The 27,675-nt window shown below is 46.9% G+C and overlaps 1 protein-coding gene across 2 annotated transcripts in view; it reads left to right on the top strand.

Moving 5' to 3' along the window:
- Positions 1 to 27,675, top strand: part of LOC102561740 (neuronal acetylcholine receptor subunit alpha-7) — a 167,998-nt gene that overhangs the window by 134,775 nt on the left and 5,548 nt on the right. For both annotated transcript variants that reach the window (XM_006276962.3, XM_019490637.1), the window contains one exon: positions 15,981 to 16,090. In XM_006276962.3, the coding sequence (XP_006277024.1) occupies positions 15,981 to 16,090 (110 nt within the window). The remainder of the gene's footprint in view (positions 1 to 15,980; positions 16,091 to 27,675) is intronic.

Below are 27,675 nucleotides of genomic sequence, written 5' to 3'. Positions count from 1 at the left end.
GATCTCTTCTTCCTCCTGATCCTTGATAAAGCCTTCTCTATCTCTTCAGGCCATGAGGTGAAATTACTTAAGAATGAGTCCAAGCAATCAAAGAAAGAGGCATTTTGCTTAATTTCCTCTCCATTTCCTTCCATCACTTTTCTCCACTCCGTACTCCTGCTCTTTTCAGGGAACCTCCTCATGAAAAGGGGACAATATTTCATGGCTCCTCCAAATGGGAGTTCCAAACAGTGTCGCTCAGCAGGAAGACTCTTCCTAATACCCAGACAAAGTAGGGGAATAGCCAAGTGTAATTCAGGTGGCTGTACAAGTTTACCAGAGGACTGTAGATCTTCCTGGCAATACCAGCTTTCAAAACTGGTTCAACTTAAGAGTCCATAGAGAGGGAAAATGCTGTTGTCTCTGAAAACCTTTAGCGTATCTCAAGTTGAACATCCAAAGCCTGAGGCATCCAGAACCTTTAGCTATTACTGAAAGTCTGACTAGTCAAAAAGAGGGAAAGGGGCTAAAATCCATGCCTGGCTCAACAGACACATTAAGGAACTTCTCAAATAGAAAAAAGAAGTATACATGCAATGGAAAAACGGTTCGGCATCCAGAGAAGAGTCACAGCCCACAGTTGATCCCCATGAAAAGGCAGAGCTCCTTAATACTTACTTCGCATCAGTATTCCTGAAACCAGGTGAGAACTCATCACCTGTCCAGAGACTCAGAGAATATGGCGATGACACCAGTTCACATAAAATCAGTACCGAATAGGTGAAGATACTCTTAGATCATATAGACGTTTTCAAGTTGACTAGGCCAGATGACCTGCATCTGGACGAGCTCATAGCGGTGCCTCTGGTGAGGCTGTTTGCAGAGTTGTGGAACTCAGGAGTGGTCCCGAATGACTGGAAATGGGCTAATGTAGTACCCATCTTTAAGAGAGGAAAGACGGACCACCCTGATAACTATAGACCGGTTAGTCTGATTTTGGTCCTGGGAAAAGTCTTTGAAAAAATTGTCAAGGAGGCCATCAACCACAAGCTGGCAACTGGTGGGGTACTGAGAAACAACCAGCATGGCTTTGTCGAGGGGAGGTTATGCCTAACAAACCTGGTGTCCTTTTATGACCAGGTAACTAACCAGCCAGACAAGAGATAGGAGATGGACATCATCTACCTAGATTCAGCAAGGCCCTCGATATCCCATGACATCCTCTCAATTAAGTTGGAGAGTACTGGCCTAGACCATGCTTCAGTGAGGTGGGTTGGGAACTGGCTCAGTGGCCAATCCCAGTGCAAGTCACTGATGGGGTGGCCTCATCCTAGAGTGCCATCTCCAGTGGTGTCCCCCAGGGATCAATGCTTGAACCCATGCCCTTTAACATCTTTATCAATGACCTGAATGAGGGAGTGAAAAGCGCAGTGATTAAGTTTGCAGATCATACCAAGCTGTGGGGATAAGCAGGCACATCCGAGGATGGGACAAAGATCTAGGATGACCTTGACAGGCTGGTCCTATGGGCTGAACACAATCAGATGAGGTTCAATAGGGACAAGTGCTGGGTCCTTCATCTGGGTGGGAAGAACCCTCACCATATCTATACGATGGGTGATGGTCCACTGGCTGTCACTGCATCCGAAAGGGACCTGGGGGTGACAACTGACCAGAGGATGAATATGAGCCATCAGAGTGATAAGTTGCCAACAGGGCAAATAGAACTCTGGTGTGCATCAGCAGATGTGTTGCCAATAGATCCAGAGAGGCGCTCCTCCCCCTCTATTCGGCATTGGTGAGGCCACAGCTGGAGTACTGTGTCCAGTTCCAGGTACTGCACTTCAAGAAGGGTGTGGACAAGTTTGAAAGGGTGCAGAGAAGGGCCACTCATATGATCAAGGGCCTGGGGGCTAGGCTGTATGAGGAGAGACTTCAGGATCTGGATTTGTTCAGTCTGAGTAAAAGAAGGCTGAGGGGCGACTTGATAGCTACCTACAAATATGTCAAGGGAGAACACCAGGATCTGAGACATAAACTTTTCAGAAGAGCACTCCCTGGGAGGATGAGGTCCAATGGGTACAAGCTAGTTGAGGAAAAGTTTAAGCTAGACATAAGGAAAAACGTCTTTCCTTATGGCAGGGGACCGATGATTCTAGTATTTTCCATCAATAATAACAATATCATTATCTATGACGTGATGCCTAACAGACCCTGAACACGTGGCCCTGGCAGACCATATTACATGAAGAAAAAGAGAAGAAGTAAGAAATTAGAGTTGGACTGTGTCATTAGAGCTCTGTCACATATACCTATAACATATAGTTTCATAGTGCTTAGGTTTGGAAGGGACCTAAACAGATCACCAGGTCCGACCCCCTGCTCCGGGCAGGAATGGGTGCCGCGGTCATATCACCCCTGCCAAATCATATCACCCCAGCCAAATATCTGTCCAGCCTCCTCTTGAAGATTCCCAAGGTAGGAGAGAGCACCGCCTCACTTGGGAGCCCATTCCAGAGCCTGGTAGCCCTGACTGTAAAGTAATGTCTCCTGATGTCCAGCCTGAACCTTCTCTCTAACAATTTGTGGCCATTATTCCTAGTAACACCAGGTGGTGCTCAAGGGAACAGAGCCTCCCCCAATTCTCACTGGTCCCCCCTGCTGAGTTTGTAAACAGCCACCAGATCCCCTCTCAGCCTTCTTTTGTGGAGACTGAATAGGTTTAGGCCCTTTAGCCTCTCCTCGCAGGGCCTGCCCCGCTGCCCCTTGACCATACAAGCGGTCCTCCTCTGGACCCTCTCAAGGCTAGCCACGTCCCTCTTGAAGTACAGTGCCCAGAACTGGACACAGTACTCCAACTGTGGCCTGACCAATGCCGCATATAGGGGAAGGATCACCTCCTTGGACCTGCTTGTGATGCATCTGTAGAAAACTATGAAACCATGAAAACTATGAAACCATGTAACTATATACACTGTAGTTCATGAATTCTACAGCCACATCCAGATGACCGTGGCTGTACGGTATTTGGTCCTGCAGACACATCTGCAGCGCCCTATACTGCGTGTTCAGCTGTTCTCTGTGCTGCAAGGGAGCAGCACAGGGTTTTTTTATTGACCCCTGGATATCCAGGGGTCAAAATAACCTACGCAAAAAAAAAGCGTAGTGGTGTATGCAAAGGCAGCATGCACCACTCAAAACTAGAGCCTGGATGGCTGGAGCTGCACTGTGGCTGCCGGCCAGGCTCCAAGCAGCAGGATCGCTGCTGCTGTAGCCCTGGGAGGCCCCCAGGACCCCAGGTAAGGCTGGTGGAGGCAGCACAATGTTGGCCTCAGCCTCCCCTACCCCACCTGGGGTAACCTGCCGTGCGCCAGAGGGTGCGTGGCACAGGCGTTCCCTGGGGAAAACTAGCAGTAGCACAAGGTGCGCCACTGCTACTTGTCCCCTGGGAACCAAACGTCCACATATGTGTATATGCGGCCTACAAGTCTTTCCTAAAGAGGAAGTCTCTGTGTTCACTCTCAAAACCCTCTGTTCTCACCCTTGTTCTTTGAGGGCGTCTGATCACTTCTCCCTTCTCCTGAGATTGTGTGATTTATCCCATTTTGAACAGTAGTGCATTTTAGAATGGGGGTGGGGATAACAATTATAAAAAAGTAGTTAATTACAATGGAGAGACTGTTGGCTTTCTTCAATAATTTATGACTGACAAACCTGACTGATTTATTGGACTGGTCATTTATTCATCACCAGCCTAATCAGTAAAGAAGTCAAAGAAATTCTCAACACCCCACTGGAATCTTTTTGCCTCTGTTAAGGTTCTAGTTTCGTACAGCACACTAAACGTAGCACACATCCCATGTAGCAGATCTGCAGCCACTGTAAGTCATCACAGATTTCCCAGTGTCTCCAAACAAATCCTTAGGCATTTCTCTGAAGTCCAGCAATAGCTCACAATGTCAGAATAGGTTACTTTACCCATTCCATCTCAACAAGTCTGGTTTGCAAGTTATTCCCATCTTATTCTCATATTCACAGTGCCTCAGCCATCTTCTGACAGCTCCTGAGGCTAGAGTTCAAGCCTTGCTCTGGACTCTTGCTGCAGTCTGCTCCCCAGCTGACCCAGCTGTTAAGAGGTTCTTGGTCATTTGGACTCAGGAGTCAGCTAGTCAGACATGATACACGCCAAATCATTCCATTGCATGGCACTAGCTTCAGAAACTGCTCTGCCTTACCCACACTAGGCTCATGGGCTTATCAACTCAGGCATACGTGGCACAAGGTAAGAGCACCTTTGTAAGGATTGAATAGCTGTTGTTGGTGATTACTGACAAACCCTTGCTGTTACCTCAGCATATGATGTACTTCCAGCACTGCAGGGGCTCATGCCAACCATCCAGGGTTTTTTTTGTTTGCCAGGACAAACAACACGCTGGCATGCATTAACTGTTTCATCTCATGCAAAACTAAGGAAGTAATACTCCCACTGTACTCCTCGCTGGTGAGACTACAGCAGGAGTACTACATCTAGTTCTGGGCACCGCACTTCAACAAGGACATGGAAAAACTTGAGCGGGTCCAGAAAAGAGCCACCCATATGATCAGGGATTTGCAAGACAAGCCATATGAGGAGAGGCTGAGGGACTTGGGCTTCTTCAGCCTACAGAAGAGAAGGCTGAGAGGGGACTTGGTAGCGGCTTACCATTACATCAGGGAAGTACATCAAGAACTCAGTGAACAGCTGTTCACTAGGGCACCCTGGAGAAGACCAGGAGCAATGGATACAAACTCCTGGAAGGCCGCTTCAGGCTCAAGTCCAGGAAAAACTCATTCACAGTCAGGGTGTCCAGACTGTGGAATAAACTCCCTCCAGTCATGGTGCAGTCACTTTCCCTGGAAATCTTCAAAAGGAGACTAGACAGTCACCTCGCTGGGGTCACTTGACCCCAGTTGTCTTTTCCTGCCTAGTGTAGGGGGACTGGACCTGATGATCTACAAGGTCCCTTCGAGCCCCTAGCAATCTATGAATCTATGAAAACCCCAGATGTGAAAGCAGCTACCTGTGCCACATCATGCCTCCTTTAGCAATAAAAGGAAAGCAACACTGCCTTAGGAAGGCTAGTACCTCAAGCTAGAAAGAAATCATCTGCATTTATGTGCCTATTTCATCCTTAGGAAACTGCCCTGGAAAAGTGCGTACTGTGAAAGTGTGAGAAGAATGGCTTATCATCACTAATCAAGAATTTTGTATCCAGGAATCTACCATGCTGTCACAGCAGTTTCCTATCCCGCCCCTGCCCCACACACACACGTACAAAAGTAGAAAATGAGGCACCGAGACATTGAGAAGCTTGGGTGAAGCAGCACCAATAGTGCCCAATCTATCTGATCAGTGCAAAGCCAAGTCTCGGGGCCTGGAGACTCAAACACCACCAATGTTACCTGGGCCACACTGATAATTCAGTGCATGCACACACACATTCAAGGACCACCTGTCTCCACATTTTCACAACCTTGACACACTGAAAGTCTCTAAGCCAACAAGAAAACAGTTTGTGGGAACAATTAGTGGCAAATGTGGCAAACCTCTACTACATGCTGCTCCATTATCTGTGACTGAATGTGCAAGGTTTGTTTATCGACACCAACCACTAGGTTCTGTGTCCATTGGCAATCCTTCGCACTTGAGGGTGATTGTCTTCCATGACTGCCTTTTCTGTGGGTCCGAAGACGGCTGAGCAGGTCAATCTGGGATCGACAGGTTCTATTGCAACTCGGACATGTTTTTCCGTGTGTGGTGGATGGCTCTGGATTCATAGTTTGATCTGCAACATGCTGTTTCTGCCACTCCTACTTTTCCATCTCCTGTTGTCATGAGGTTTCAACATACTGAAATCCTTGCAGCAGACTCTTCCTTCATTTGGGGCAGTTCTGGGAGATTGTCTCCCACAAATTGATGTCAATGTTGCATTTTTTTCAAGTTGTCCTTGAAGCCCTTTCTCCTTGACTGAGCTGGGAGAATAAAACTTGCTTTGGGAGTCTGGAGTCAGATATCTGAGTGACGTGGCTGGCTCAGCGAAGTTGATGTTGGATGATCATTGCCTCGAAGCTTGTTGTGTTTGCCGCAAGAGGATGCTAATGTTGGTGCATCTGTCTTCCCACTGAATTTGAAGGATCTTCTGCAGGCAGCATTGATGGTACTTCTCTACCAACTTGGTGTCTCCCGTACGTTGTCCACATCTCAGCTCCATTCAGTAAGATAAGGATTATGATTGCTTGATAAACCATAAGCTTGGTCTCAAATTTGATGTTGCAATCTCTGAACACCCATTTCTTCAGGCATCCGGAGGCTGCACTTGCACATTTGAGGCGATGCTGGATTTCTTTGTCAATGTTAGCCTTCTGTAAGAGATGGCTTCCTAGATAAAGGAAATACTCAGTGTCCTCCAGAGTCTCACTGTAAATCTGAATTCCCAGAGCTGGGGACTGCTCATGAAGAGCTTGTAGATGGAGGATCTTAGTCTACTGAATTTTAAATGTCAATCCTATTTTCTTGTATGCCTCAGTAAAGATGCCAATGATTACCTGAAGATCTGCTTCTGGTAAGCACACAGTACAGCATCATGAGTGTGCTGAAGCTTAATGACTGCAGTTGGTGAGCAGTGAAGATCATGTCAGTTGTGCTTTGTGGTGCCCTAAACCCACACCAAGGTTCCAGGAGGAGCTCTTCAGCAAGTGGAAGGAGATGGCTCAGGAGGGATCTTGCAGTGACCTTTCCTCCACAGTCAGACCTGTCTACTTTCTTAAAGATCGCCATGGTCATGGCATCCCTGAGATCATCTGGGATTTCCTCATTCTTCCAAATCTTTAAGCTGAGGCCATGGAGCTGTGATGTGAGTTCCTCTCCCCCCACTTGACAATTTCAGTGGGGCTTCCATCAGCTCCAGATGCCAGGGTCCCAGAAAAGTCAGAGCAGTGGGTTCTAGAATTTTTCAGAAGATGGTATTTCATTAATTTAATCTTCCATTGTGATAAGCTGTGCCAAGGAGGTTGTATAGTAGTCAGGCCCTGCCTGTCTGTATCTGCAATAAGTGTAATAGCTTAAGTGCCGCTTTACTTCCTTTAGAGACATAAACAGGAATACAGAACTGGAAGGGGCCTCTTGGGCCAGTGAGTTCAGTTCTGTGCATTCACAAGCAACCACTTACCCAAGGACATCCCCAGAATCACCACTTCAAATCCTCCACTATAACTATGAGGAACAATATCTGAAGCACAGGTACATACTATACCATGTCACAAGTAAAAGCTGGGGAGATGAGGGTACTACCAATGCCCTGCCACTGCAGGAACAGGATATCAGTTAGTCAATGCATGCTCCTTGGGAAAGGGCTGTGCCCCACTCTAAATAGAAAGGCAAAACCACGCCAAGTCCATACCAACCCACACACCTCAGTCAAACACCTCCAGCTTTAGCTGTTGACAGTGTCCCAGTGCCTCAAACGAAGGCAACCGCTTCATAAAACTCAGAAGCCAGTAGCATTCCTGGTGGGAGTAGGGGAAAGTGGGGAAGAAAATATGTTTTCCTCCTTCTGTTTTAATTTTTTTCCCAAGGAAGCTTGATCTGTGGGAGAGGCTGTGTGCAAATAACAAAGGAGCTCCCAAGCTTGCCCAGGCTCCCAAGGGCCTGAAGCAAGTTCCAGATTACTCCAGTGGGAAAGGAACAATAATTCATTGCACCCTGTGTTGCATACACCCTTTACCCATTTATTAACACTGCTCTGCCACACATTAGGTCCCCTGTAGAGTGCAATAAAGGCAAGCCATATCATTAGGTGCTTCTGTCTATTTAGTCCAGAGGTGCTCAACCTCCGGCCCACAGGCCAAATGCAGCCCATGGAGCCATCTCATTTGGCCCATGAGGATCCCCATGGGTCTGGAAATTTGGCAGTGGGGGAGTGGTGGCTGCTAATATGCCGTGCCTATCCTGATTCTCCCAAAGAGCTTATAGCTGGCAGAAAAATCTAGGTAAACTACTGCTTATAGGAGCAGGTGTAAATTAGTTTCTTGGCCAGATTTGGCACTGCTGAATGCAGTAGGCTATTGGTGCTCTGGCTTCAGGACAGCTTTGCTGATTTTCCCTAGATGAGAAGCTAACTCATTATTATATCTCCCTGTTAACTCCTGTTTACACTGAAACCTGTTAATAAAACTCGCAGACCAATATTTTTAGAATTGAGTGCAAGATAGCCAGATTTTTCAGAAAGAAACTAATGCCCAACAGCTCCTGTTCACGCATGTTCATGTTCCTTCCAATTCTGCCACTGTAGCAGATGTTTCTGTTCACATTAGAGTTTTCAGCCAATCTTACTGTCTTCACTGAGTAACAGGGAGCTGTTCCTATAATAAAGTTCCTGCTAAAATCCTGCTCACCATTCCACAGTGACAGACTTCAGTGAATACTTTGCTTGTCATACTCCCCCAAGGCTTTTGCACAATCCCAAGGGCAGTGATATCCAGCTGTTCGTCCCTTTCCAAATTCCTTATCCAATGGGTTGTGTCACTACACCCCCACATTTATTCTGCTTCCAGTCCTTCCTGCTGCTTACTCAGCAGCCTCTGGCAACTAGGAGCTGTGCATCACTATCTCTTTGGAGTTCTTACCCTTCTGCTATCCTGAGCTTAACTTGCTGTCTTCTCTGGCTTGCCTGTTATAGAGCTGTAGGAGGGGGGAGAGCTGTGTGTAGGCAGGGGTCACTCCCATGGGGGGCCCTCTCTCAGGGTGCATTACTGCTCACCCAAGCATCTCTTTGCAATAGGGGCCTGATTACATGAGATACTTATTGCACATTCACCTAATACCAGTGTGCAGTAGCGTGGCACGGCAAAACCCGTGCTAATAGTATACTGCACAGTGTTATGAATCTAATGTGCAGTAAGAGTCACTAAATAGCCATGGACCAGCGCTACTGTGCAGGAAGTGTAGGTACTGTGCATTTAGTTAGTACTTTATGAAGTACTAAACTTGCAGTATCTAAGGCACATTAATGAACGTGTAGATGTGCCTGTGGATGCCTAACCTTGTTACAGCACCTAAATAAGTAACTAGATTTTTCAGTGGTAGATGCAGGGAACTGAGCTCTTTGGAAAATCCTGCCCTTCTTAGTAGGTGCTGACCTCTCTGGTAAAATGTTTTTCCAAAAGCTTTGCCTGGGGTGTTGTATAGGAAAAATCAGGAGCAGTTTCAAGTCCTAACTGTATATACTTCAGGGGATGATTACTTTAAAATGCTAGGGAGGAAGGGTGATGCAGTACTACGGGCTGGCCTGGGAAACCCAGGTTCAATTTCTTGCTCTGCCATAGATTTCCTGTGTGGCATTGGGCATGTCATTAAAGGTACAGTGCTATGAGCATGTCACTGTGAGGTCAGCTGATGTGTAAACTGACAGCACTGTTAGCTACTCTGTGTCATTATTCTTTTGCAGTCAGCAAAAGGCAGTTCACTGCTCAATGGAAGTGGAGTAAGTTACTTCATATTTCCCACAGGAGAAGACCTTACACACACTGCAGAATAGTGATATGCTATAAATGCACACGTTAGTTTATCTCAGGGTATCTTACTCATGTGGCCACACACTTACTCTTTTTGTATCTACTGGATGTGTCTACATGTGTGCCCAACTGTGCAGCTGTTACTGCGTATTATTAAATGAGTATTAAATGACTGTGTGATAACTGCTGTTACTGCACAGTCCTGAGAGCACACAGGTCGTTTCTGACCCTACTGTGCAGTAGCAACAAGCTACTGTGCAGTAGTTGTTGCTACTGCGCAGTAGTGTTAGCATCATGGTTTATGCCTGCCAACACTACTCGTGTAGACATGCTCACTGTCTCTGTCTCTAAAACAGGGATAATGGAAATTTCCTATCTTATGGGTAGGTTTGGCAGGATTTGATTTTTTAGTAGTAGACAGTGATAAATGTAAATTTTACCTCATGCTCATAAACCGATGAAAAAATATTTCCACCATTAATAATCCAAATTAATAGAAAGGAGACATAAGAAAAATGATGGTTGATCAAGTGTATGATGACAGGGCAAGCAGTCCTACAAAACTGTGCTGACTGTAGTTTGGACTGCAACTCCCAGAAACCCCAGGGGCAGAGGACAAAGGAGGAGGAAGTAACAAAGTGGATGAGGGAGCTATGGGTGAGTGGAGCCAAGACTGATTGCAGCTCTGCCGCTCAGCTGGCAGCAGTCATACAGTCGATACATTTGTTGTGGTGGGTGGTTAAATTGTACTATAATATTAGTATATGGTGATTAATAACTTTTCGGTCCCCCTACCCCTAATTTTGCACAGTCCTGAAAATTTAAATGGATAAAAATTAAAACAAATGCAAAATTATAAAAAAAAAAAAACACAATCAAATTCTGCCCTGCCTACTTATGGGGATGCAGTGGTGATTAAAGAATTAAAAATTGCCATCTACTAGGGTGATGGGGGACAGAGAAGTACTTCTTATGGAAGACACTAATTTCAGTGGGAGAAGAATGAGGCTTTTGTTAACATTCTTCTTTTATTCTTATCTGTTGAGCAAGCTTTGATAAACCATTATTTTGAAGTCTGAATTGAGGCTAACATTAACCTCTTGGTTGTCATTTAACTGTGTTTGCTTGGAGTTACTGCCTTATTATGCCAGAACCTCTTTATTTCTGTGGCAGCATCAGTAATGCTGGCATAGGTCTGAGACCAGTGTGTATTCACTAAATATTGCTTCAGGGCTCTGCTAGGGAGAGTGAAACACTGCAGTTCCACATGGTCTGTGAAAAGCGACGTCTCAGATCATTATGTGCTGCTCCAGGCAAGGAACTCTTCAATATTACGGCCAAGCCAAACTTCCCAGACATGTCAGGGTTGAGCAAGGCAGGGATGTTATCCGCCTCTGCAACGAATAGCCCTGGAAGCTGTGCTCTAGAGTTTCTTGTTTTCAACAGGGGCAGCATAGACCCCTGGCTGGTTTGTCAGTCAGTGACAGAGGCTTTATGGCAGCCAGCTGGAGGGGTAATTTCTAAGCGCTCAATGGCACTAGGTTGTGGCTCTTTGGGAGGTGGTGTGCAGGACAGGACAAGAGACGCCTTTTTCTTGTCATAGTTTTCTTAAAGGTTGGCGGAGATTGTGCTCTAGTATATTCAGGAGGGGAGCAGATGTGATTAAATGCTGCAACTAACTACAAGAGAAGAGCACTGCTGGATATGGTCCAGGTGAAAGGTGATACACATACGTGATCCCTGTGAGTGCACCACCCTGCAGGCCTGAGGCCTTTTCTCTCAAGATTGGACTCTGTGACTAGGCCCTGGGATGCACTGCCCTGTGCCTCAGCCACTCTCACCTCGGACAGGTCTGATCAGCTTTGGGCATTTATGTTCTTCACTTTGAGAGTCTGTGATCCCAAAAAGCCTTCTTAAAGCAAATGTTCTATCTTACCTACCATCTAAACGTCCTTCTACTGCAGATCCTGGCAGATTTGGCTTTATCCAGGCTTCTACACAGCAGCAGGTTCTGGCTTCTCAAGAACCCAGTTTCCATTAGCTGCCTCTCTCTTAAAACTCTACCTCTTTAAACTTGGGGTCTTTTTATTTACCTTCTCCCCTTAGAGACAAAATTCCTTCTGGGAAACCTTGTCCGGCAGTCTCAGCAGGAGGCCAAGCCAGTGTATCAAAGTGCACTGCCCCAGGATTTTTGCTGGAAAGCTAATATTTTTCCAACCCCCACTTCCTGAGCACATTTCCTGACAATGCTGCTATCAGTTGAACTCAGTATATGTTGAATTGAATAGGACACACAATTGAATAGGACAGCATAACAGGATGTGCCATCTAAAGGCAGGTGTGGTGCCTCCTGGTAGCCACTATAATCCTATCTCTTCTCCTCTCTGGTTAATGAGGGTACCTCCCTGTGCTTGCCTGCCATGCCTTAGATGTTATTTAAAACTTAGGAGCCTGCCCCACGCAGACCACCAGAGTGATTTCTTGACTCTGTCTCTTTGGCACTCAGCCCCTCAGGTCAGTTTAGTTCATTAGACCATCTGGCTGAATCCCCAGTCTCTAACATCCCTTTTTTGATGGCAGCACCATCCCCAGCTGCCCTCAGTGTCCTCGTTCCCCCATTCAGTCACTCCCATGCCTCACAGCACAAAATCCAACAACCAAAACTCTATTACAATTGATTTGCAGGGGGGCGAGCCTTCCTAAGAGCCCTTCCCAGGATCCTGCTCAGTTCTACTGGTTTCTACCACCTCTGGCCTTCCTGGGCCTGTTTACAGTTCCCTTAGCCCAGGGGTGGGCAATTATTTGGGCTGGAGGGCCACTTAATGAGATTTAGTGAGCTGTCAAGGGCCACACACACAACATCTTTCAGAAGATATCATTTTAACAAGTTATAGATAAAGAAATAAATCGTATACTAAAAATCAAACATCTACTATAAAGTATTTTAAAAAACCAAACAAACCCAGAGCAATGTGTGTTCCAATAAGCTGTTATGAGATATATAACTTAACAGATGGCCTGGGTGGTGTGTGTGCATGTGCATGTACATGTGTGAGTGTCCATTCTGTCTGTCCTGTGTATGTCTGTCCTGTGTGTGTGTGTCCTGTGCCCTCTGTGTGTGTCTGTCCTGTTTATTCTGCATGTGTCCATCCTGTGTGTCCTGTGTCTGTCCCATGGTTTTCCTCTGGGTGTGTATGTATCCTGTGTATTAGGGCTGTGCAAAACAGAAGTGTTCCGTTTCAACCAGCATTTTGACGTTTCAACAAAACAGTGTTTTGTTTCAACTTTTGTTTTGAGTTGAAATGGCTGTTCTGTTTTGTTCCGTCGAAACATTTTGTTGTTTCGACCCTGTTTCAACGTTTCCTCATTATATTCCCCATAGGATATAATGGGGAAGGTCGAAACAGGCTATAACTGTCATTTCTGGCCAGATATTGATGAAATTTGTAGGAATGGTAGCTGCTTCTGAGGGCATGATGTGTGCCAAGTTTCAAGAAGTTTCACAAACTCCTGGAAGATTGTTTCAGGCTCGTTTCAGGCTCAACATTAGGAAAAACTACTTCACAACTAGGGTGTCCAGACTGTGACATAGATTCATAGATTCATAGATGTGACCATTGCTCCTAGTTTTCCCCAAGGGTGCCCTGGTGAACAGTTGTTCACTGAGCCCTAGATGTATGCTTCTGCTACCAAGTAAGCTGCTACCAAGTCCCCTCTCAGCCTTCTCTTTTTCAGGCTGAAGAGTCCCAGATCCCTCAGCCTTTCCTTGTATGGCTTGCCATGCAAGTCTCTGATCATATGGTTAGCCCTTCTCTGGACTCTCTCAAGCTTTACCTTGTCCTTGTTAAGGTGTGGAGCCCAGAACTGGACGCAGTACTCCAGCTGCGGTCTCACCAATGCTGAGAAGAGCCGAGTAGAGCAGGAGAATCACTTCTTTGCAATGGTTTTGCTGGAGATGCATCAATTGACGCATGCCAGGGTATTGTTGGCCCTGCTAGCTACAGCATTGCACTGCCAGCTGTTGTTCATACTGTGGTCAATTATTATCCCCAGGTCTGTGGTGGAAATGATAGGGGATCTTCAGTCCTGCTGCCTGATGAGAGGCAGCAGTTGCACAAGCACACATGTCATGAGTTTTGCCTGTCAGCAGCTAGGGGTGCAGGGCCCCAGAACCCCCTGCACCTATCTCCTTGACAGCTGGCAGGCTTTGCAGTCATAGCAGGGCTTAGGAGCTAGGCCTGCAGTAGTTGAAAGGTTAGGGGTTGGCAGGCCTTGTGGCCTCAGCAGGGGCTAGCAGGCCTGCAGCTTTCACCCTGCTGCGCCTTAACACACACAGTGTCACGCATGTCATGAGTTTTGCTTGTCCGCAGCTTGAGATGCAGTTTCCCCCAAACCCCTGCATCTATTTCCTTGTCTTGGCAGGCTTCGTGGCCACACCAGAGGCTACCGCCCCTGCAGTTTTCACCCCACTGTGGTGTAACACGTATACGTGACATGACTTTTGGTTTTAGGATTTTGGGGTACATTTCCCCCAAACTCCCTGTACCTATCTCCTTGAAACTTGGCAGGCTTTCTGGCCTCAGCAGGGGCTAGTATGCCTGCAGTTTTGACCCCGCGTTGGCTTAACACATACACATGACATGAGTTTTGCTCTGCTCCCCATGTCCTACCCCTCCCCCCCCCCCAATGTCCTACTCACGTTGATTGCCAAAGGTTGGCAGAATTAAAAATTTGGGCAAGCACACTTAAAGCCCAGTATGGGTTGGGTTGCTCCAGGGTTTACCAGCCAAAGTGATTGTGATGATGGTGTTGGGTAGAAAAGCCATCAGTAGAGCCCTCTATCTCTGGTTCTCTGCTACTTCTGCTCTTGCTACTGCCTTGGAGCCAAGTCAGCTCTGAATGAGCCCATAGCAGTCCTTTCCCTCTGGGAACCATTTCTTATACAGAATTAAAATCTTTCCTTCAACCTAGTTTTACCAACACACCACACCACAACCATGGTTCTGGTCAGAGTGGCCCCACCATGTCCCTGTCACATTTGATACAGTTCTTTCACCTGACAATGATGGTATTACCTCTAAACTCAAAACAATACTTTAGCACAAATATCCCAAACTAAGAGACAAACAGGGCTAGGCCCAGTTATTCATTTCCTATGCTCACCCATAGACAGCATCAGAAAACTCCTTCCCCAGCCCCACTGAAATTCTCCAGCAGCTCCAGTCCACTTTTCTCTATGTTCTTTAGCAGGTGTCAACAGCGAACTTGTCTAAATCCTGAACTCACTGTTTGTTCTCTTTTTCGCACCCATTGTCAAACTACCTTTTTGCTTCCACATTTAATAAATCAGTGTAATAGAGAGGGTTGTCTATTCTCCTAGTCCGCAAGGTGGTTCTTTTAATCTGTCCGCATCATTCATTTTGCCATGGCTAAATGAGCTGTGCTGCCTCTTGTAACTGCTATATCCCCATGTGAAGACAACATAATGATTTATATTAATCATTGCTGTTAACATGATCTTTGCCTTGATGGGGAGCAGCAGCAGCGGAACAGGGCTGGGACAGAACTCCCCTTTGAGTCATCATTAAAATCTCCACTTTCCCTCCAAGCTCCTACTGGGGATGGGGGTGGAGGTTGGGAGGCTCACGATCTACAGTTTCAATAATGCTTTCCGTTTTCAGTTTGCACCATTTGACTGTAATGCTGCCTGGCATTTTGGCGCAATTAAATCTGTGCTTAATTAGCTCCTATGGTCCTTTGCTGCTTTACACTATTAAATATGTGTTGTCTTTTCCTTTTGTATAGGCTTACAACTCCAAAATTGTGGGCTCAGTGCCCATTTCTTCTTATAGAAGCTATTTTATAGTCCTCAGCCTGTAGGATTTTTTGGATCAGCCTTCTGGGGTACCTCTCCCTATATGCCACATAGAGAACACAACTCCTAACTCTGGATCCCACAGGCCTTGCACCTAATCCTTTCACTGGATCTGTTTCTTGCTCACCTTGCGGAGGGGGTCGGGGGGAGGGGAATGTATGTGCACCGAAGACTCTGAGGTGCTCTGTTAATAATGGAGGCCATGTGTGTATCTAAGGTATAACACTTAACACATGTATAGCACTTTCAATTGGTAGACCTCAGAATGCTTTACAAGAGAGGTTGGTATCGTCAAATGGATACATGGAGCTTGGTTGGGGTCTCTGGGTGCTAGCTACAAATTATTCATAATAGAGTTGGCCGAGATCCAGAAGTATCCATTTTGTGATGAAAAGCCACTAAGAGAAAAAAATCCAGGCATTTTTTGCAGGAACTCTGCAGTATTTTCAGTCCAGTTAAGAGGCAGGTGTGCTTAGGTGGTACAACACAGCATTCTGGACTGCAGATTTTGCCTTGAGCTTTGTAAGCAAATTAATCTCTGCTTTTTTCTTTCTTTTCTTTTTTTTAATTGCAGCTCAGTATTTTGCAAGCATCATGGTCATTGTTGGCCTCTCTGTGGTGGTAACAGTTCTGGTCCTTCAGTTTCATCATCATGACCCACAAGCTGGAAAAATGCCCAGATGGGTAAGTGGAAAAATGCCCCAATTGTGTTCTGGGGGCCCAGCACTGCCCCTGCCCAGCCCTGTGGAGGACTCGGGGTCCCCAAAGGTCCAGAGATTTGGCAGTAGGGGAGTAGTGCCACCACTAGCCCACTGCCAATTTTTCAGACCCAGGGGAAATCCTGTGGGCTGGATGACATGGCGCCGTGGACCAGAGATGAACACCCCTACCTTAGTTGACAGCTGTTGGCATTTATGTAGCTGTATATTTTCAAAACAACATGCAGTCGTCGCCACTCATCATTTTCTCTAATTTATTTCTAGTCTGTATAGAGCTATACCACCCCAAACCTGACCCTGGAGTTTCTAGATTTATAGCCAGACTTTCTTTCTGGCATCTGTCATGGGGATGAGAAGGCCAAATTGCTGGTGGAAACACTCTGTTACTATGAGATATTTGCAGTGTGAATGCACCCATGTTCTGCAGTTGTTATCCAGACTTGTGAGTCAGCATGAACTTACAGAATCACAGAAAAGTAGGATTGAAAGGAACCCCAATTCATCCAGCTCAGCTCCCTGCTCACTGCAGACTCATCCCTGTCCAAATCGTCCCATATGAGAAATTGTCTATGCTATTTCTGAAATCATACAAATCAATCCTGTCACACAACTAAAAGGTACCCAAAAACACCAATAGCACCCTAACATGCCAAAGATAAATCAGGGTGACAGGGGCTGTCAGTGTCCTGCCACTGCAAAGATTGTAAAAATACACTCACAAGATCCAAGAAAGAGGGCCACCATGTCAGGGACAGGCAGTCCAGCCTGGGCCAATGGCCTAGTGGGCCACACTTGCCTGAGGCTTTGACTGGCAGCCCAAACCCCACTCACTCTAGCTGGCCACTGTCTGGGCCTCCTGCTTGACTGCTGGGAGAGCAGCTTCTTCATTTATCTCCAGCTATGGCAAGAGACTCTAAGTCAAGGTCTGCTTTGGTAAGTCTCTCTCTTCCTGTGCTCTGGCTTTCCTGGTTCCTGTCACTGCTTAGCTGTTTTTGGACTCTGGCTTGCGGATTTTCCCTTGGATCTGGTAATTTGGTATCCAGTTCCTGGACTCTGACTTGGCCTGTGTTTTTGGACTCTGCCGCAGGGTTTCCCTCCTTAGATCTGGTAACCTGGCTCCTAAACCCTGACCCAGTCTGTGTTTAGACCAGCGTTTCCCAACTGGTTTCCCAACCCCCCCCAACTCTGCTTTTGGCCGGTGTGCCATGGAATCTAAAATGTTGGGAAATGCTGGTTTAGACAACACCCCTGCTCCTTTCTCTCGGGCCTAATCACCACACCATACTACATATGAGCAACAAGTGTTAAAGGCCCAAAATACATTGCCAGTGACACAATCTAAGGGCCCTTGGGGCACTTGGAAACTTACCTTGATGGAGATCCTGGGCTTTGCTGAACTCCAATACACACTGGCTCCTTAAATCTGCCCTGTATTAACCCCTAGGGTTGCCAACCCTCCTGGATTGGCCAGGAGTCTCCTGGGATTGGTATCAATCTCCTGGTGACTATTGAAAGCAACCCAGGAAATTGATATTGTGAACAGATTGAACAGTACAGTTAATTACTAGAGGTGTATTGATACATCGGTCCCATATTGGATCAGCACCAGTATAAGGAAAATTGACAGTATCGGCAACTGTTTGTTTTTTTTTGCTGATATGGTTGATAATGTGACCAATAAATGCCCTGGTGAAGGAGGGAGTGAGGCTGGGGCAGGGGCAGGCACTGAACAGCTGGGGTGGAGCATGGGACAGAGCTGCGAGCAGCTCGTCCGGAGAATGCAGGGAGGGGGGGCAGCTCCCACTGCTGCACGCACCCTGGGAGGGCATGGGAGGCGTGTGCCCCTGGATCTGCATATCTGCATGTGGGGCGAGGGCAGGCTGCTGCTGCAGGCTGGGGTTGGGGGCAGGGAGGGTTGGGCCAGGGCTGCACTTGGGAGAGGTGGCAGTGATGCTGTGATGGGGGCTATGGTGAATTTGTGGGGGTCTGCACCCCCCTGTAGCCTCCCTTCCAGCGCCGCCTTGAGCACAACCCAGCCCAGGCCGCTGCTGGGAAGAGCTTGCCGGTGCCCTGGCTCCAGCATGCAGCAGCACTCTGCCCTCAACCTGTGCGCAGATCCGGGGGCACATGCCCCCCATGCCCTCCTGGGGAGCGTAGTGGCACGAGCTGCCCCCCCATGCCACCCAGACGAGCTATTCATGGCTCTGTCCCACACTCTACCCTGTCTGCGCAGCTCCTGCCCCTGCCCCTTCCCCTGCCTCAGCCCCACTCCCTCCTTCACCGCGGGGGCCTCGATCTGCCCCCCACACACCCCTCCCCTCACAACAGACTTACCAGCTGGATGCTTTCCATGCTGCCAAGCTGCATATCAGCAATAAGATTGGTATCAGATGATATGGCTCGTTAAAAATTGGCCATCAGTATTGGCCCAAAAACTCTATTGGTGCACCCCTATTAATGACATTATGTCATGTTGGAACAAAAAAATCTCCCAGAATAGCTTCAGTCAGAGTTAGCAACCCTACCAACCCCACTGTTTCAGCTTCAACACAGTGTTCAAAGGGAGGGTTCAAGTCAGGGTCTGGCTTCAAGTCTTGCAGCTGCTGGGCCTGGATGCAGAAAACTAGCTGGGGAAGCAGTCTTTGTGTTGTAGTAAGAGCTGGAGGTGCTCTCAGGCTGTTGGGTGCCTCTTTTCCTGCCTCCACCTGGTAATGAGGGGCAGGGGTTGGTCTGGTCAGAACACAATGAGAGATGAGTTAATCATCAGTGACATGCTTCTGATGATGCCTCTAAGACGAAAGGATGTAGAAGCTGAAGCGTCCCTTCGCCATGCTGCTTGGCTTGATCATTGCTGAGGTCTTGTGCTTGTCCTGGGTGTGGATGGAGGATTTTGGCCTGCTGGTCTGTCATTCAGCCTCAAAATCCTTGTCAGCTTCCTCTTGGCATTAGTTAAGGTGGGGAAAGTTTGACATGTATCAGCTGGGGGCCTTTGTGGCTGCGAGGCCTCAGGTAGTATCCACTCACTCCTTGAACTCTACAGAGCAGTGTTGTTGCCCTGGATTCCCATTTTAAAATTTCCCTGAAGATCCTTCGTTTCAACTCTGACTGACACCTTTCTTATCCTGTTCGTAACATTTGTCACCTGTACCCGAGTCATTCTGTGGCCCCTGTCTGTTTTGAGGTCATGGCTTCCACAACTTCCCTGAAGTTGCTGCCAACTACATTTTATTAAATAGGAAGATGATTTTTAGGAACAGTGTTCAAATTTTCAACACAAGAAAAAATGAGGCCTTTTTTCCTCTTCATATCTCTTGTGAAAGGTCTTTTATACAGGGGACATTAGCCCAATTAAAAAGGAAAGAAAATGAAAATGGAAGTGGATACAAATATCCACAATTATCTGTCCAGTCTGATATTTTTACAGTCTGTTTCTACAGCATCCTCTGATACTTCATCTATTGTAACTGTCATGCTGGGCAATTACCCTGACAAGATGTAAAAATGTCACACGACCTACCGGCATCATCCTACTTTTAGACAGGAAATGCAGGATGGGTTGGGAGGAAACTGCTCTGTATCCCAAATTGTGTACTCTAAAAATAATTCAGAGTGTCACTGCACATTTAAAACAAACAGAGTGAAAAGTCTAGTAGCTACTGGGCATGCTAGTAATTATTTCTTAATGTGACTGTTATGGTATTTAAAATCACCTTACCTTCTAGACGGCATAGCAAATGGATTCTGAATGAACATCAGCCACTTGCTTTGGTCTCAGAGAGCTCTGAAGACATCCATCTCAATAAAATCCTGTTTATGGGAGGAGTGTGTAAGGCAGGAGGGCCATAGCCCTCATGATTAAGTAGGACTCTGGGGTCTTTTGCCTTAGAAGGGCTGTGGACTGGTTGTGTTGTTTTCCCAGAACTGCCAGGATCCAGACCCTCCTCACCATTCAGTGAGTTGTTGCTTGCCACCAGGCCCATCCAGCTCTGAGGAGGGCTTCCAGGCCTCCCCCAATTCACTGAAGTTGGGTAGTTGCCCATGGATACCTCTAAAATTTCAGTCACGTAGGAGACGCTGTCTTGGACAATGAGACTCTCTTTGAGGTTTTACCTATGGCAGCACAGGCCTGAAGGGAGGGATGTTCTAGCCTTGTTCTGTCCTCTCATGACCAGTTCTGTTGCCCGTGCCAGAGTAGTTGGCATGTACAGAACCTTCCATAATTTAATAGCTTTTATAGTATGGCCTAACTAGTGGTGCATGAAACTGGCCTATCACCTTCCTCTGGCATCTGTGGAGGCCATGCCCTTCAGCCTGCTTGTGGAATTGTCGATGAAAGGGCTATTTTCTCTTGCTATTGGCATTTGTTTTCTAGGAACATGAAAGTGAAGGAGATTACGAAATAGAGCAGGGAATGGTCTACTGAGTAGCACACCAGCATGTGATTCAGGATGCCTGGGTTCTACTCCAAGGCCTACGAATGATTTGCTGGGTGACCTTGAGTGAGGCACTTTACTTCTCTATTTCCTCTCCTAGCCATTGCCTGTCCTGTCTCTTGTGGGTAGGGATTGTCTCTCATGGGCTGGATATGGGCTGGATGAAAGGACTGAGGAGAAGAAGGAGCAATGGTCTCAAGTTGCAGCTAGGGAAGTTTAGGTTAGATATTAGGAAGAATTTTCTCACTAGGAGGGTAGTAAAACACTGGAGCAGGTTACCTGGAGAGGTATTGGAAACTTCATCCTTGGTGGTTTTCAGAACTGAGCAAGACAAAACTTTGGCTGGGATGATCTAGTTGGGGATGGTCCTGCTTAGTGCAGGAGGTTGGACTAGATGACCTCCTGAGGTCCCTTCCAACCCTAACTGTCTATGATTCTATGATTGTGTGTGTTGCCTAACTGGGATCTATAGACTGTACTGCAGTCCCAAAAAATAAAATCAAGAAGTGGATGTTTGGATCAAGATGTTGTTTGGATGTGTATGTGCCATACCAGGAAAGAGAAAACTACTGCATAAGAAGCCACAGGGTTGCTAGATTTGGAGTGAAAAGGCAGGAGTCCTACACATTGGTATGGAGGAAGATGTACTGAAAGAATGAAAAGTAGCTTCTCTCCCTGCGTGCAAACACAAATGTTTTTGCCATTGTGATTCTGGGCACATTCAGCTTTTTGATTTTCTTCTTTGCTGCCTGTTGCAATCCATATATTTCTTTCAGAGGCATCCCTGTAGCAATAAGAAGAGGAATCTATTAAGATAGTTATCTGCAGAGAGGAGGAAATTGCTTACCTGAAACTCTTGTTCTCTGCAAATTGAATCTCAACAGATCCCCTACCATTCCACTCCACAGCACCAAGGGGGCTCTGCGTATTTCAATTCTCTTTCCCTAATTAATTGGAGACTGTTGTGGGATTATTTTCCCCCTTCTGTTTCAAAGGAATTGACTGCTGAAAAAATAGGGGCAGGTGAAGGACCTACATAGAAGGTACATGGCTTAATTAGTTGTTATAGCCAACAGCTCTGCTTTCCTGAACTGGTAAGTAAGTTCCAGTTAAACAGGTTCCTTTCTCTTCCCAAGAGATATTGGTCCATTGTGCTCCTGTCTGTTCCATTAGGAGACAGAAGAGGAGAGCGACTGATAGTTATTTTTCTACCTTGCCACCTAATGCTGGGGAGTTTACATGGATCTATCTACCACCTTGGTATTCAAATACCAACCAAGATCCAGAGGTACCGAGGTTGCTGTAATAGCCAGAAATTGTGCTTTCTTTTGGTTGGTCCCCTAAAACCAGTAGTTTTGCCAAGAGCAAATTTTTCAAATGTGTCAACAGACGTTTGTGGTCATCATTTGAGAGCTAAATAAGTGCTAGAGGCTTAGCACCTTTAACATCTCACAAGTCTAACATGTAACAGAGCACTAAGGGTGAATGCCTCTGTAATCACTGCTACAAGAGTTAGATAATAAGTGCCTGATTGGGTCAGACAATGGTAGGGATGTATGTTTTAAAGCAGGGCTGTACAATTGACAGTTCAAGTTTAAGCTGCAGCCTCCTGGCAGACTGCTGCTTCCCCCATTGGCCTGGGGGTGTGGCGAGGGATTGTAGGTCAGGAGTGAGGGACACTGGCAGGGTTGAGGGGGGGACTGTGGTTTGGGAGAGAGGGGTAACAGCAGATCAGGTCTGCTCAGCACCACAAAGCAGTTGGGGAGACAGCCACAGCTGTACCTGCATCCTAGTGAGCAAAGGGAGCAAGGGGAACTCTGATTTTCCATGATAAAAAAACCCCAAATCAAACACCAAAATATATAGATATTTAGAATTTATTTTATTATAATGATTGAGATACTGGTAGGTTTCCAAATTCCTTTAAAATTGCAAATATATTAATAAAACATTGTGTTCACCTGATACCTATATATATATTAGTGGCATTTCATCTTAAGCGTGGAAAAATGTGGATTTGGGGTTTTTTAATTAGAGAATTTTGGATTCTTTAACAGAGAAAACTAGGAACCCTGTTCATTACTCTCCCGCGTATCCACAATCATTGACTTAGAGATGCTAGAGGAAACATCTCCAACTGTTTAGTTCAATAACTATTAATTGACCTATCATCCATGAATTTATCTGGTCCCTTTCTGAACCTGGCTATGCTATCTGCCTCTATCACCTTTCAGGGCAATGAGTTCCAGAAGTTAATAACATGCTGTGCAAAAAAGTGCTTTCTTTTGTTTTAAATCTGTCTTCTACTACTTTTGATAGTTACTCTCTAGTTTTAGTATTCTGGGTCTTGGTGAATAACAATTCCCTATTCACTTTGTCTTTGCCCTCTCAAGATGTAGATGCATCATGGATTTGTATAGTGGCATGATAATGGTGCCCAGTATTTTATTGGCTTTTCTGGTTGCAGCTGCACATTGAGCTGTGTAAGAGGAGTCAAGGGACTTTGTCACTTCAAGAAGAAAAGGACAGAAGGCAAGGCCTGCAATCAGGCGGGGCAAGGGCCAGCTTCTGACAAGAAAGCAGCCCAAGAGAATATAGAGAGGAACTACAGAGCTCCCTATAGTAGGGGTGTGCGAAACGGGCCCTATTTGATTCGGATTTGGATTTGGCCCAAATCAGGGACAGTGATTTGATTAGTTGATTCAGATCACTGTTCCTGATTAGATTCAGCTGAATTTGAATCTGAAAATTCGATACTGATTCAGAGAATCAGTGATTCAGCCATAGACACAGCTTTAAATGTTTTTTCTACGCACCTTGAGGCACCAGGTGTAGCTTGTGAATGCTGCGATGTGGCGGATGGAGTGTCCCACAGGAGCGCTGGGGGTGGTGGTGGTGCCGCATGCTTAGCAATGAACCCAGAAGTGGACCAGAATTACTTCCAGCCCACTTCTGGGTCCGCTGGGGAGCATGCAGGGGGGCCCCCAGCGCCCCCCTGTATCTGCAATTGGCTGTGGGGAGACCCCGGGTGCCCCCCCAGGCCCAGAAGACATCAGTCACCGAGAAGTGCTTCTAGTCTACTTCTGGGTCTGCTGCTGAGTGCACTGGGAACCCCTCCATGCTCCTGTGGGACGTTCCATGCGCCCCAGCATTGGAGGAGTCACGAGCCTCCTGGTACGTGACTCCTCCAATGCTGGGTATGTAGAAAAAGCATTTAAAGCTGTGCCTGTGGCCAAATCTTTCCGAATCTCTCCAAATCGATTCGGAGGGTTCCGATTCAATTTGCAGAGATTAAAGAGTCTCCTGACTCAATTTGGATTTGGAGATTTGGCCACCGAATTGGGCCGAATCTCTGCCAAATCAGATCAGTGACCTAAGCTTCACGTAGCCCTAGCAGATAGCTACTTGGGATAAGCTGCCCCTGAAATAAGGCACAGGGCTTATTGCAGGGCTCTAGGTAGACAGGTAATGAAAAACCAGGTAAAGAACAGGTGAGCAGACTGCAGGAGACCAGACCAGCAGGCTGAGTAATGGGGTAAGCAGAAGCCCCTGGGTAAGTTGGGGTGAGAAGGGAGGTCATATGACCTGAAGGGGTGGAGCTAGAGGGCTCAGTCTGACCCTGAACTCCTGATCTCTCATCTGCAAGGGAAGGGAACCCAGGTAACATAGATATGCAGGAAAGCTGGGGGGAGCCAATGGAGAGAGGGCAGGAGGTTGCTAGGACCTGGAAACTCAGCAGGGCAGGTCCAGGTCTGGTGCTTGGAGACCATTTGGTCAAATGTTCATTTCCTTGTTTTGACTGGAGGCTTGGTTATGGCAAAAGGGGCAGTTGAAGGCCACAGTGAGGACTGACTGCTTTTTAAGCCCTGCAAAAGTCATGGACCTGGTAAGCTGAAGCAGCCCTGCCAGGGCCAGGGACCTGCTGGGCTAAGTGAGCTGACATTAAGACAGAGTTGGGGGTCTGGTAGATGGAGCTAGTATAAGACCCATGAAGTATGGGCACAGCTATAAGGGAGGCTGAAGACCACTATTAGGGCCAGTGGGGCCATGAGTGGTGCTAGAGAGGCAGGGCCTGTGGCTGAGTGCAAAGAAGTGCAACAATGGGTTTGAGCTTACAGAGGACTGGGCCAGAAGGGCCCAGAGCCTGGAGTTAAGCAAGTCACTTTTAGCTAGGACTGAGAATAAGAGGAGGAATCCTGCTCAGGGCAGGGTGCTATGCCTGATGATGAGTAGGGACAGGTGAAGCACCAAAAGCCCACTTTTGCATCTGACTGGATAATCATCTTATCCATCAAGACACAATGGGCAAGGCAGCAGAGTGATCCCCTGGGAGGCTACAGTGGGGCAAGCAGGACAAGTGGGGCCGGTAGGGGGCCACACAGCCAGCCTTCAAGGTTGGGTCTTGGAACAGCTGATGTTTTCAGCTAACAGCCTACATAGCTTAGCCTCAGCTGACAGGCACTACCAGGGAAGACCCTGCACTAGCTAATGGATGGGAGGGTTGTGAACCTCAAGAACATGGATGAGAAGAGTCTGGAGGAAATGGCAGGCATGTATCCACCCTTTTGGTGTGTCTTCCCTGAACACTTAAGAAGGGTTAACTATGCTTTAGGGGGTTTTTTTCTATGATAACTGTGAATGAAATAATTGGATAGTTAAACTGACAGATGGAAGTAGCAGTTATCATCTGCATGTTATAGGTGGGGAACTTCAACAAAGAGACATGGACTGCATCACCACATGTGGGCACAGGCAGTTTGTGGCACCACAAACCTCTTCGCGGAGCCACAAACTGCACACGTGAGATATTAAAACATGTGCTGTGCTGCAGACTTACAGTGTGGGGGCAAAATTTGCTACAGGGATTTCCTGGTAGCAACCCCCCCACCCCCGCATGGGGCTCCAGCATGCTAGAAGCCAGGAGGAGCTGGGCAAGGGCAGTTTGTCCAAAATGGGATGCAGTATCCCACAACAAAGCTCAGGGGCATGCACTATGGTACAAAGTAGTGGCACAAATTTGTACTGTTTGTGCCACTGCAGACACATGCCCCTGCACATCTGGATGTGGACATAAAGTGTATTGTCCAAGAACACACAGAAAGTCAGTGGCAAAGCCAGGAACTGAACTCAGATCATTTGATTTTCCACTGGCGTATCATAATCATAAGACCATCTTTCTTCTCCAATCACAATACTTCAGGCTGATTGATATCATTATTAATAAAAATCTTGGAAGTTTTCTTCCTTCATAAATGTGGCTTCTATAGCAGCAATTCTGCTTTTCTGTTTTGAGTTTTGTTTTACGATGGTTCACCCTTCAGTTCTCCTGACCTCTTATATTTTGTAGTATTTTTTATCTTGTGGAATGTATTTCTGTGGAGCATGCAAATATGATTCAATGGTGCATCTTAATTCTTCACTGGACAGATGTCTGGATAGTGGACTTGGTCAGACAAGGTGTTTGGACAGAAACCACCCCAGTGCCTCATCTGGGGAAAGTGAGCACCAATAACCCTTAAACTGGAAGAACAAGATTTTTAAACAAGGGAAACTTGACTCTTAAGTGCAAATTTAGGTGGCTTAAAAATGCCTTAATTTCAAACTTGCTGGGTTCACAGCTATTGCTCAAACATGCTGAGCAGTCAGTAATTCCTAGGAAATCAGTGTGAATGTCAACACAGGCAACCAAGAAAACATCCAGTTAGTAAGAGGGAAGCTACCTTGTAGGATAGCTGAAAATTCCCATCACCTGGCAAATCCTGTACCAACATTTTAGAAGTGACCTCAGTGAAAAAGATGACCAATCTCTAAAGGGATTCCTTCAGGAAGTGTGCAGATAGGTGACTTCCAGTGCTTTGATTCCTTGTGTTAACTGCACCTTGGATCATCTTGGAGTTTCTTTATAGGCAACCCAGTTGGATTTCGGGCCACCAGCTGTCACCTTTCTTGGGCCAGAATCCTGTGTTTACTTCAGCATGTGTGTCATCTGTTCAACATGTGTTCGGCTGTTCTCTCAGGACTATCCAGTTAGCCAAATGTCTTATTTGGTTCAAAACAAAAGCATTTCAGGGAAAACAGATCTTGAAAACAACAATCAGTATCTCTGTATTCTAAGCTTACCAGGTCACCTGGAGATCCTGGCAGATCTAATGTACTTTGTGTTTTTTTGTGAAGTCTATCTGTACAGCATCAAGCCTGTCAGTTTTTAAATAGAGTGCACCCCTTCCTTTCCCCACCTCAGGAGAAATTTTATTTTGCAGTTTCCAGTCCTTTGTCAGCTGAGGCCTTTGAGCCAGGTCGAATCACTTGAAGTATATTTCCTTCCAGGACATGAAACTTCAAAAGACTAATTACCTGGTGTAACATGCCAGGAACCCAGGGGGGGGGGGGGGGGGGGGAGGGGGAGGAGGGGCTGTGGTGCCCCCTGATGGTCACCCTGCTCCCGTAATATCCTTGGTCCCGTAAGCATTCTCCCCTTCTCCTCATCTGCCACACCTTGATGGAAATAAGTACTTAGAAAAGGGAGGCTGCCTTTGAGATCCCTGAGTGAGATCTTATTTGCTCTTGAGCTTAGGTCTCATTACTCTGTGCCTTAAGGGCTTATAATGTGTCTCCAACTGCCCCTTACACCACACCCGTGCCTTGCAGGTGTTGTCAATCACATCCATCATCAGCCGCCTTGGGCCATGGCCTCTGTCCCTGTGACTGGGCCTCTCTGCCCAGACACTTTGCCTAGCTTGGCTATACTCCCAGATGTAGCCTCCAGGCTTGCCTTCTCCACCTGGGCACTTTGCGTCTGATGGCTAGTCCTGAGCACAACATCTCAGCCTGTGCTCCCCACTCGGGCACTTTGCCTCTGTGCAGTACTTCCGAGCACCATGTCCTACCCTCTCAGGCTCCTGTCTCCGCCCCTCCTGAGCTTCGGGCCCCTGGCCCTGTTCTTTGGGCTCCCTTGCCCTATATTTTTAGGCTATGGGTCTACTGACCCCCTCGGTCTCTGGCAATAGTCCTTGACTCTTAGTCTCCCTAGACTTTGGCCCACTTCTAGGACAGGTGAGACCACAGGCATCCTGGCCTCCTTGCTTCCCAGCTCTTCAGTTCTCTGCTCTGCTCCTCC

This window comes from Alligator mississippiensis, chromosome 3, assembly GCF_030867095.1.
Source record: "Alligator mississippiensis isolate rAllMis1 chromosome 3, rAllMis1, whole genome shotgun sequence".
NCBI lineage: Eukaryota > Metazoa > Chordata > Crocodylia > Alligatoridae > Alligator > Alligator mississippiensis.
Note: the sequence above shows the minus strand (reverse complement) of the source record. Positions and strands in the feature narration are given on the sequence as shown.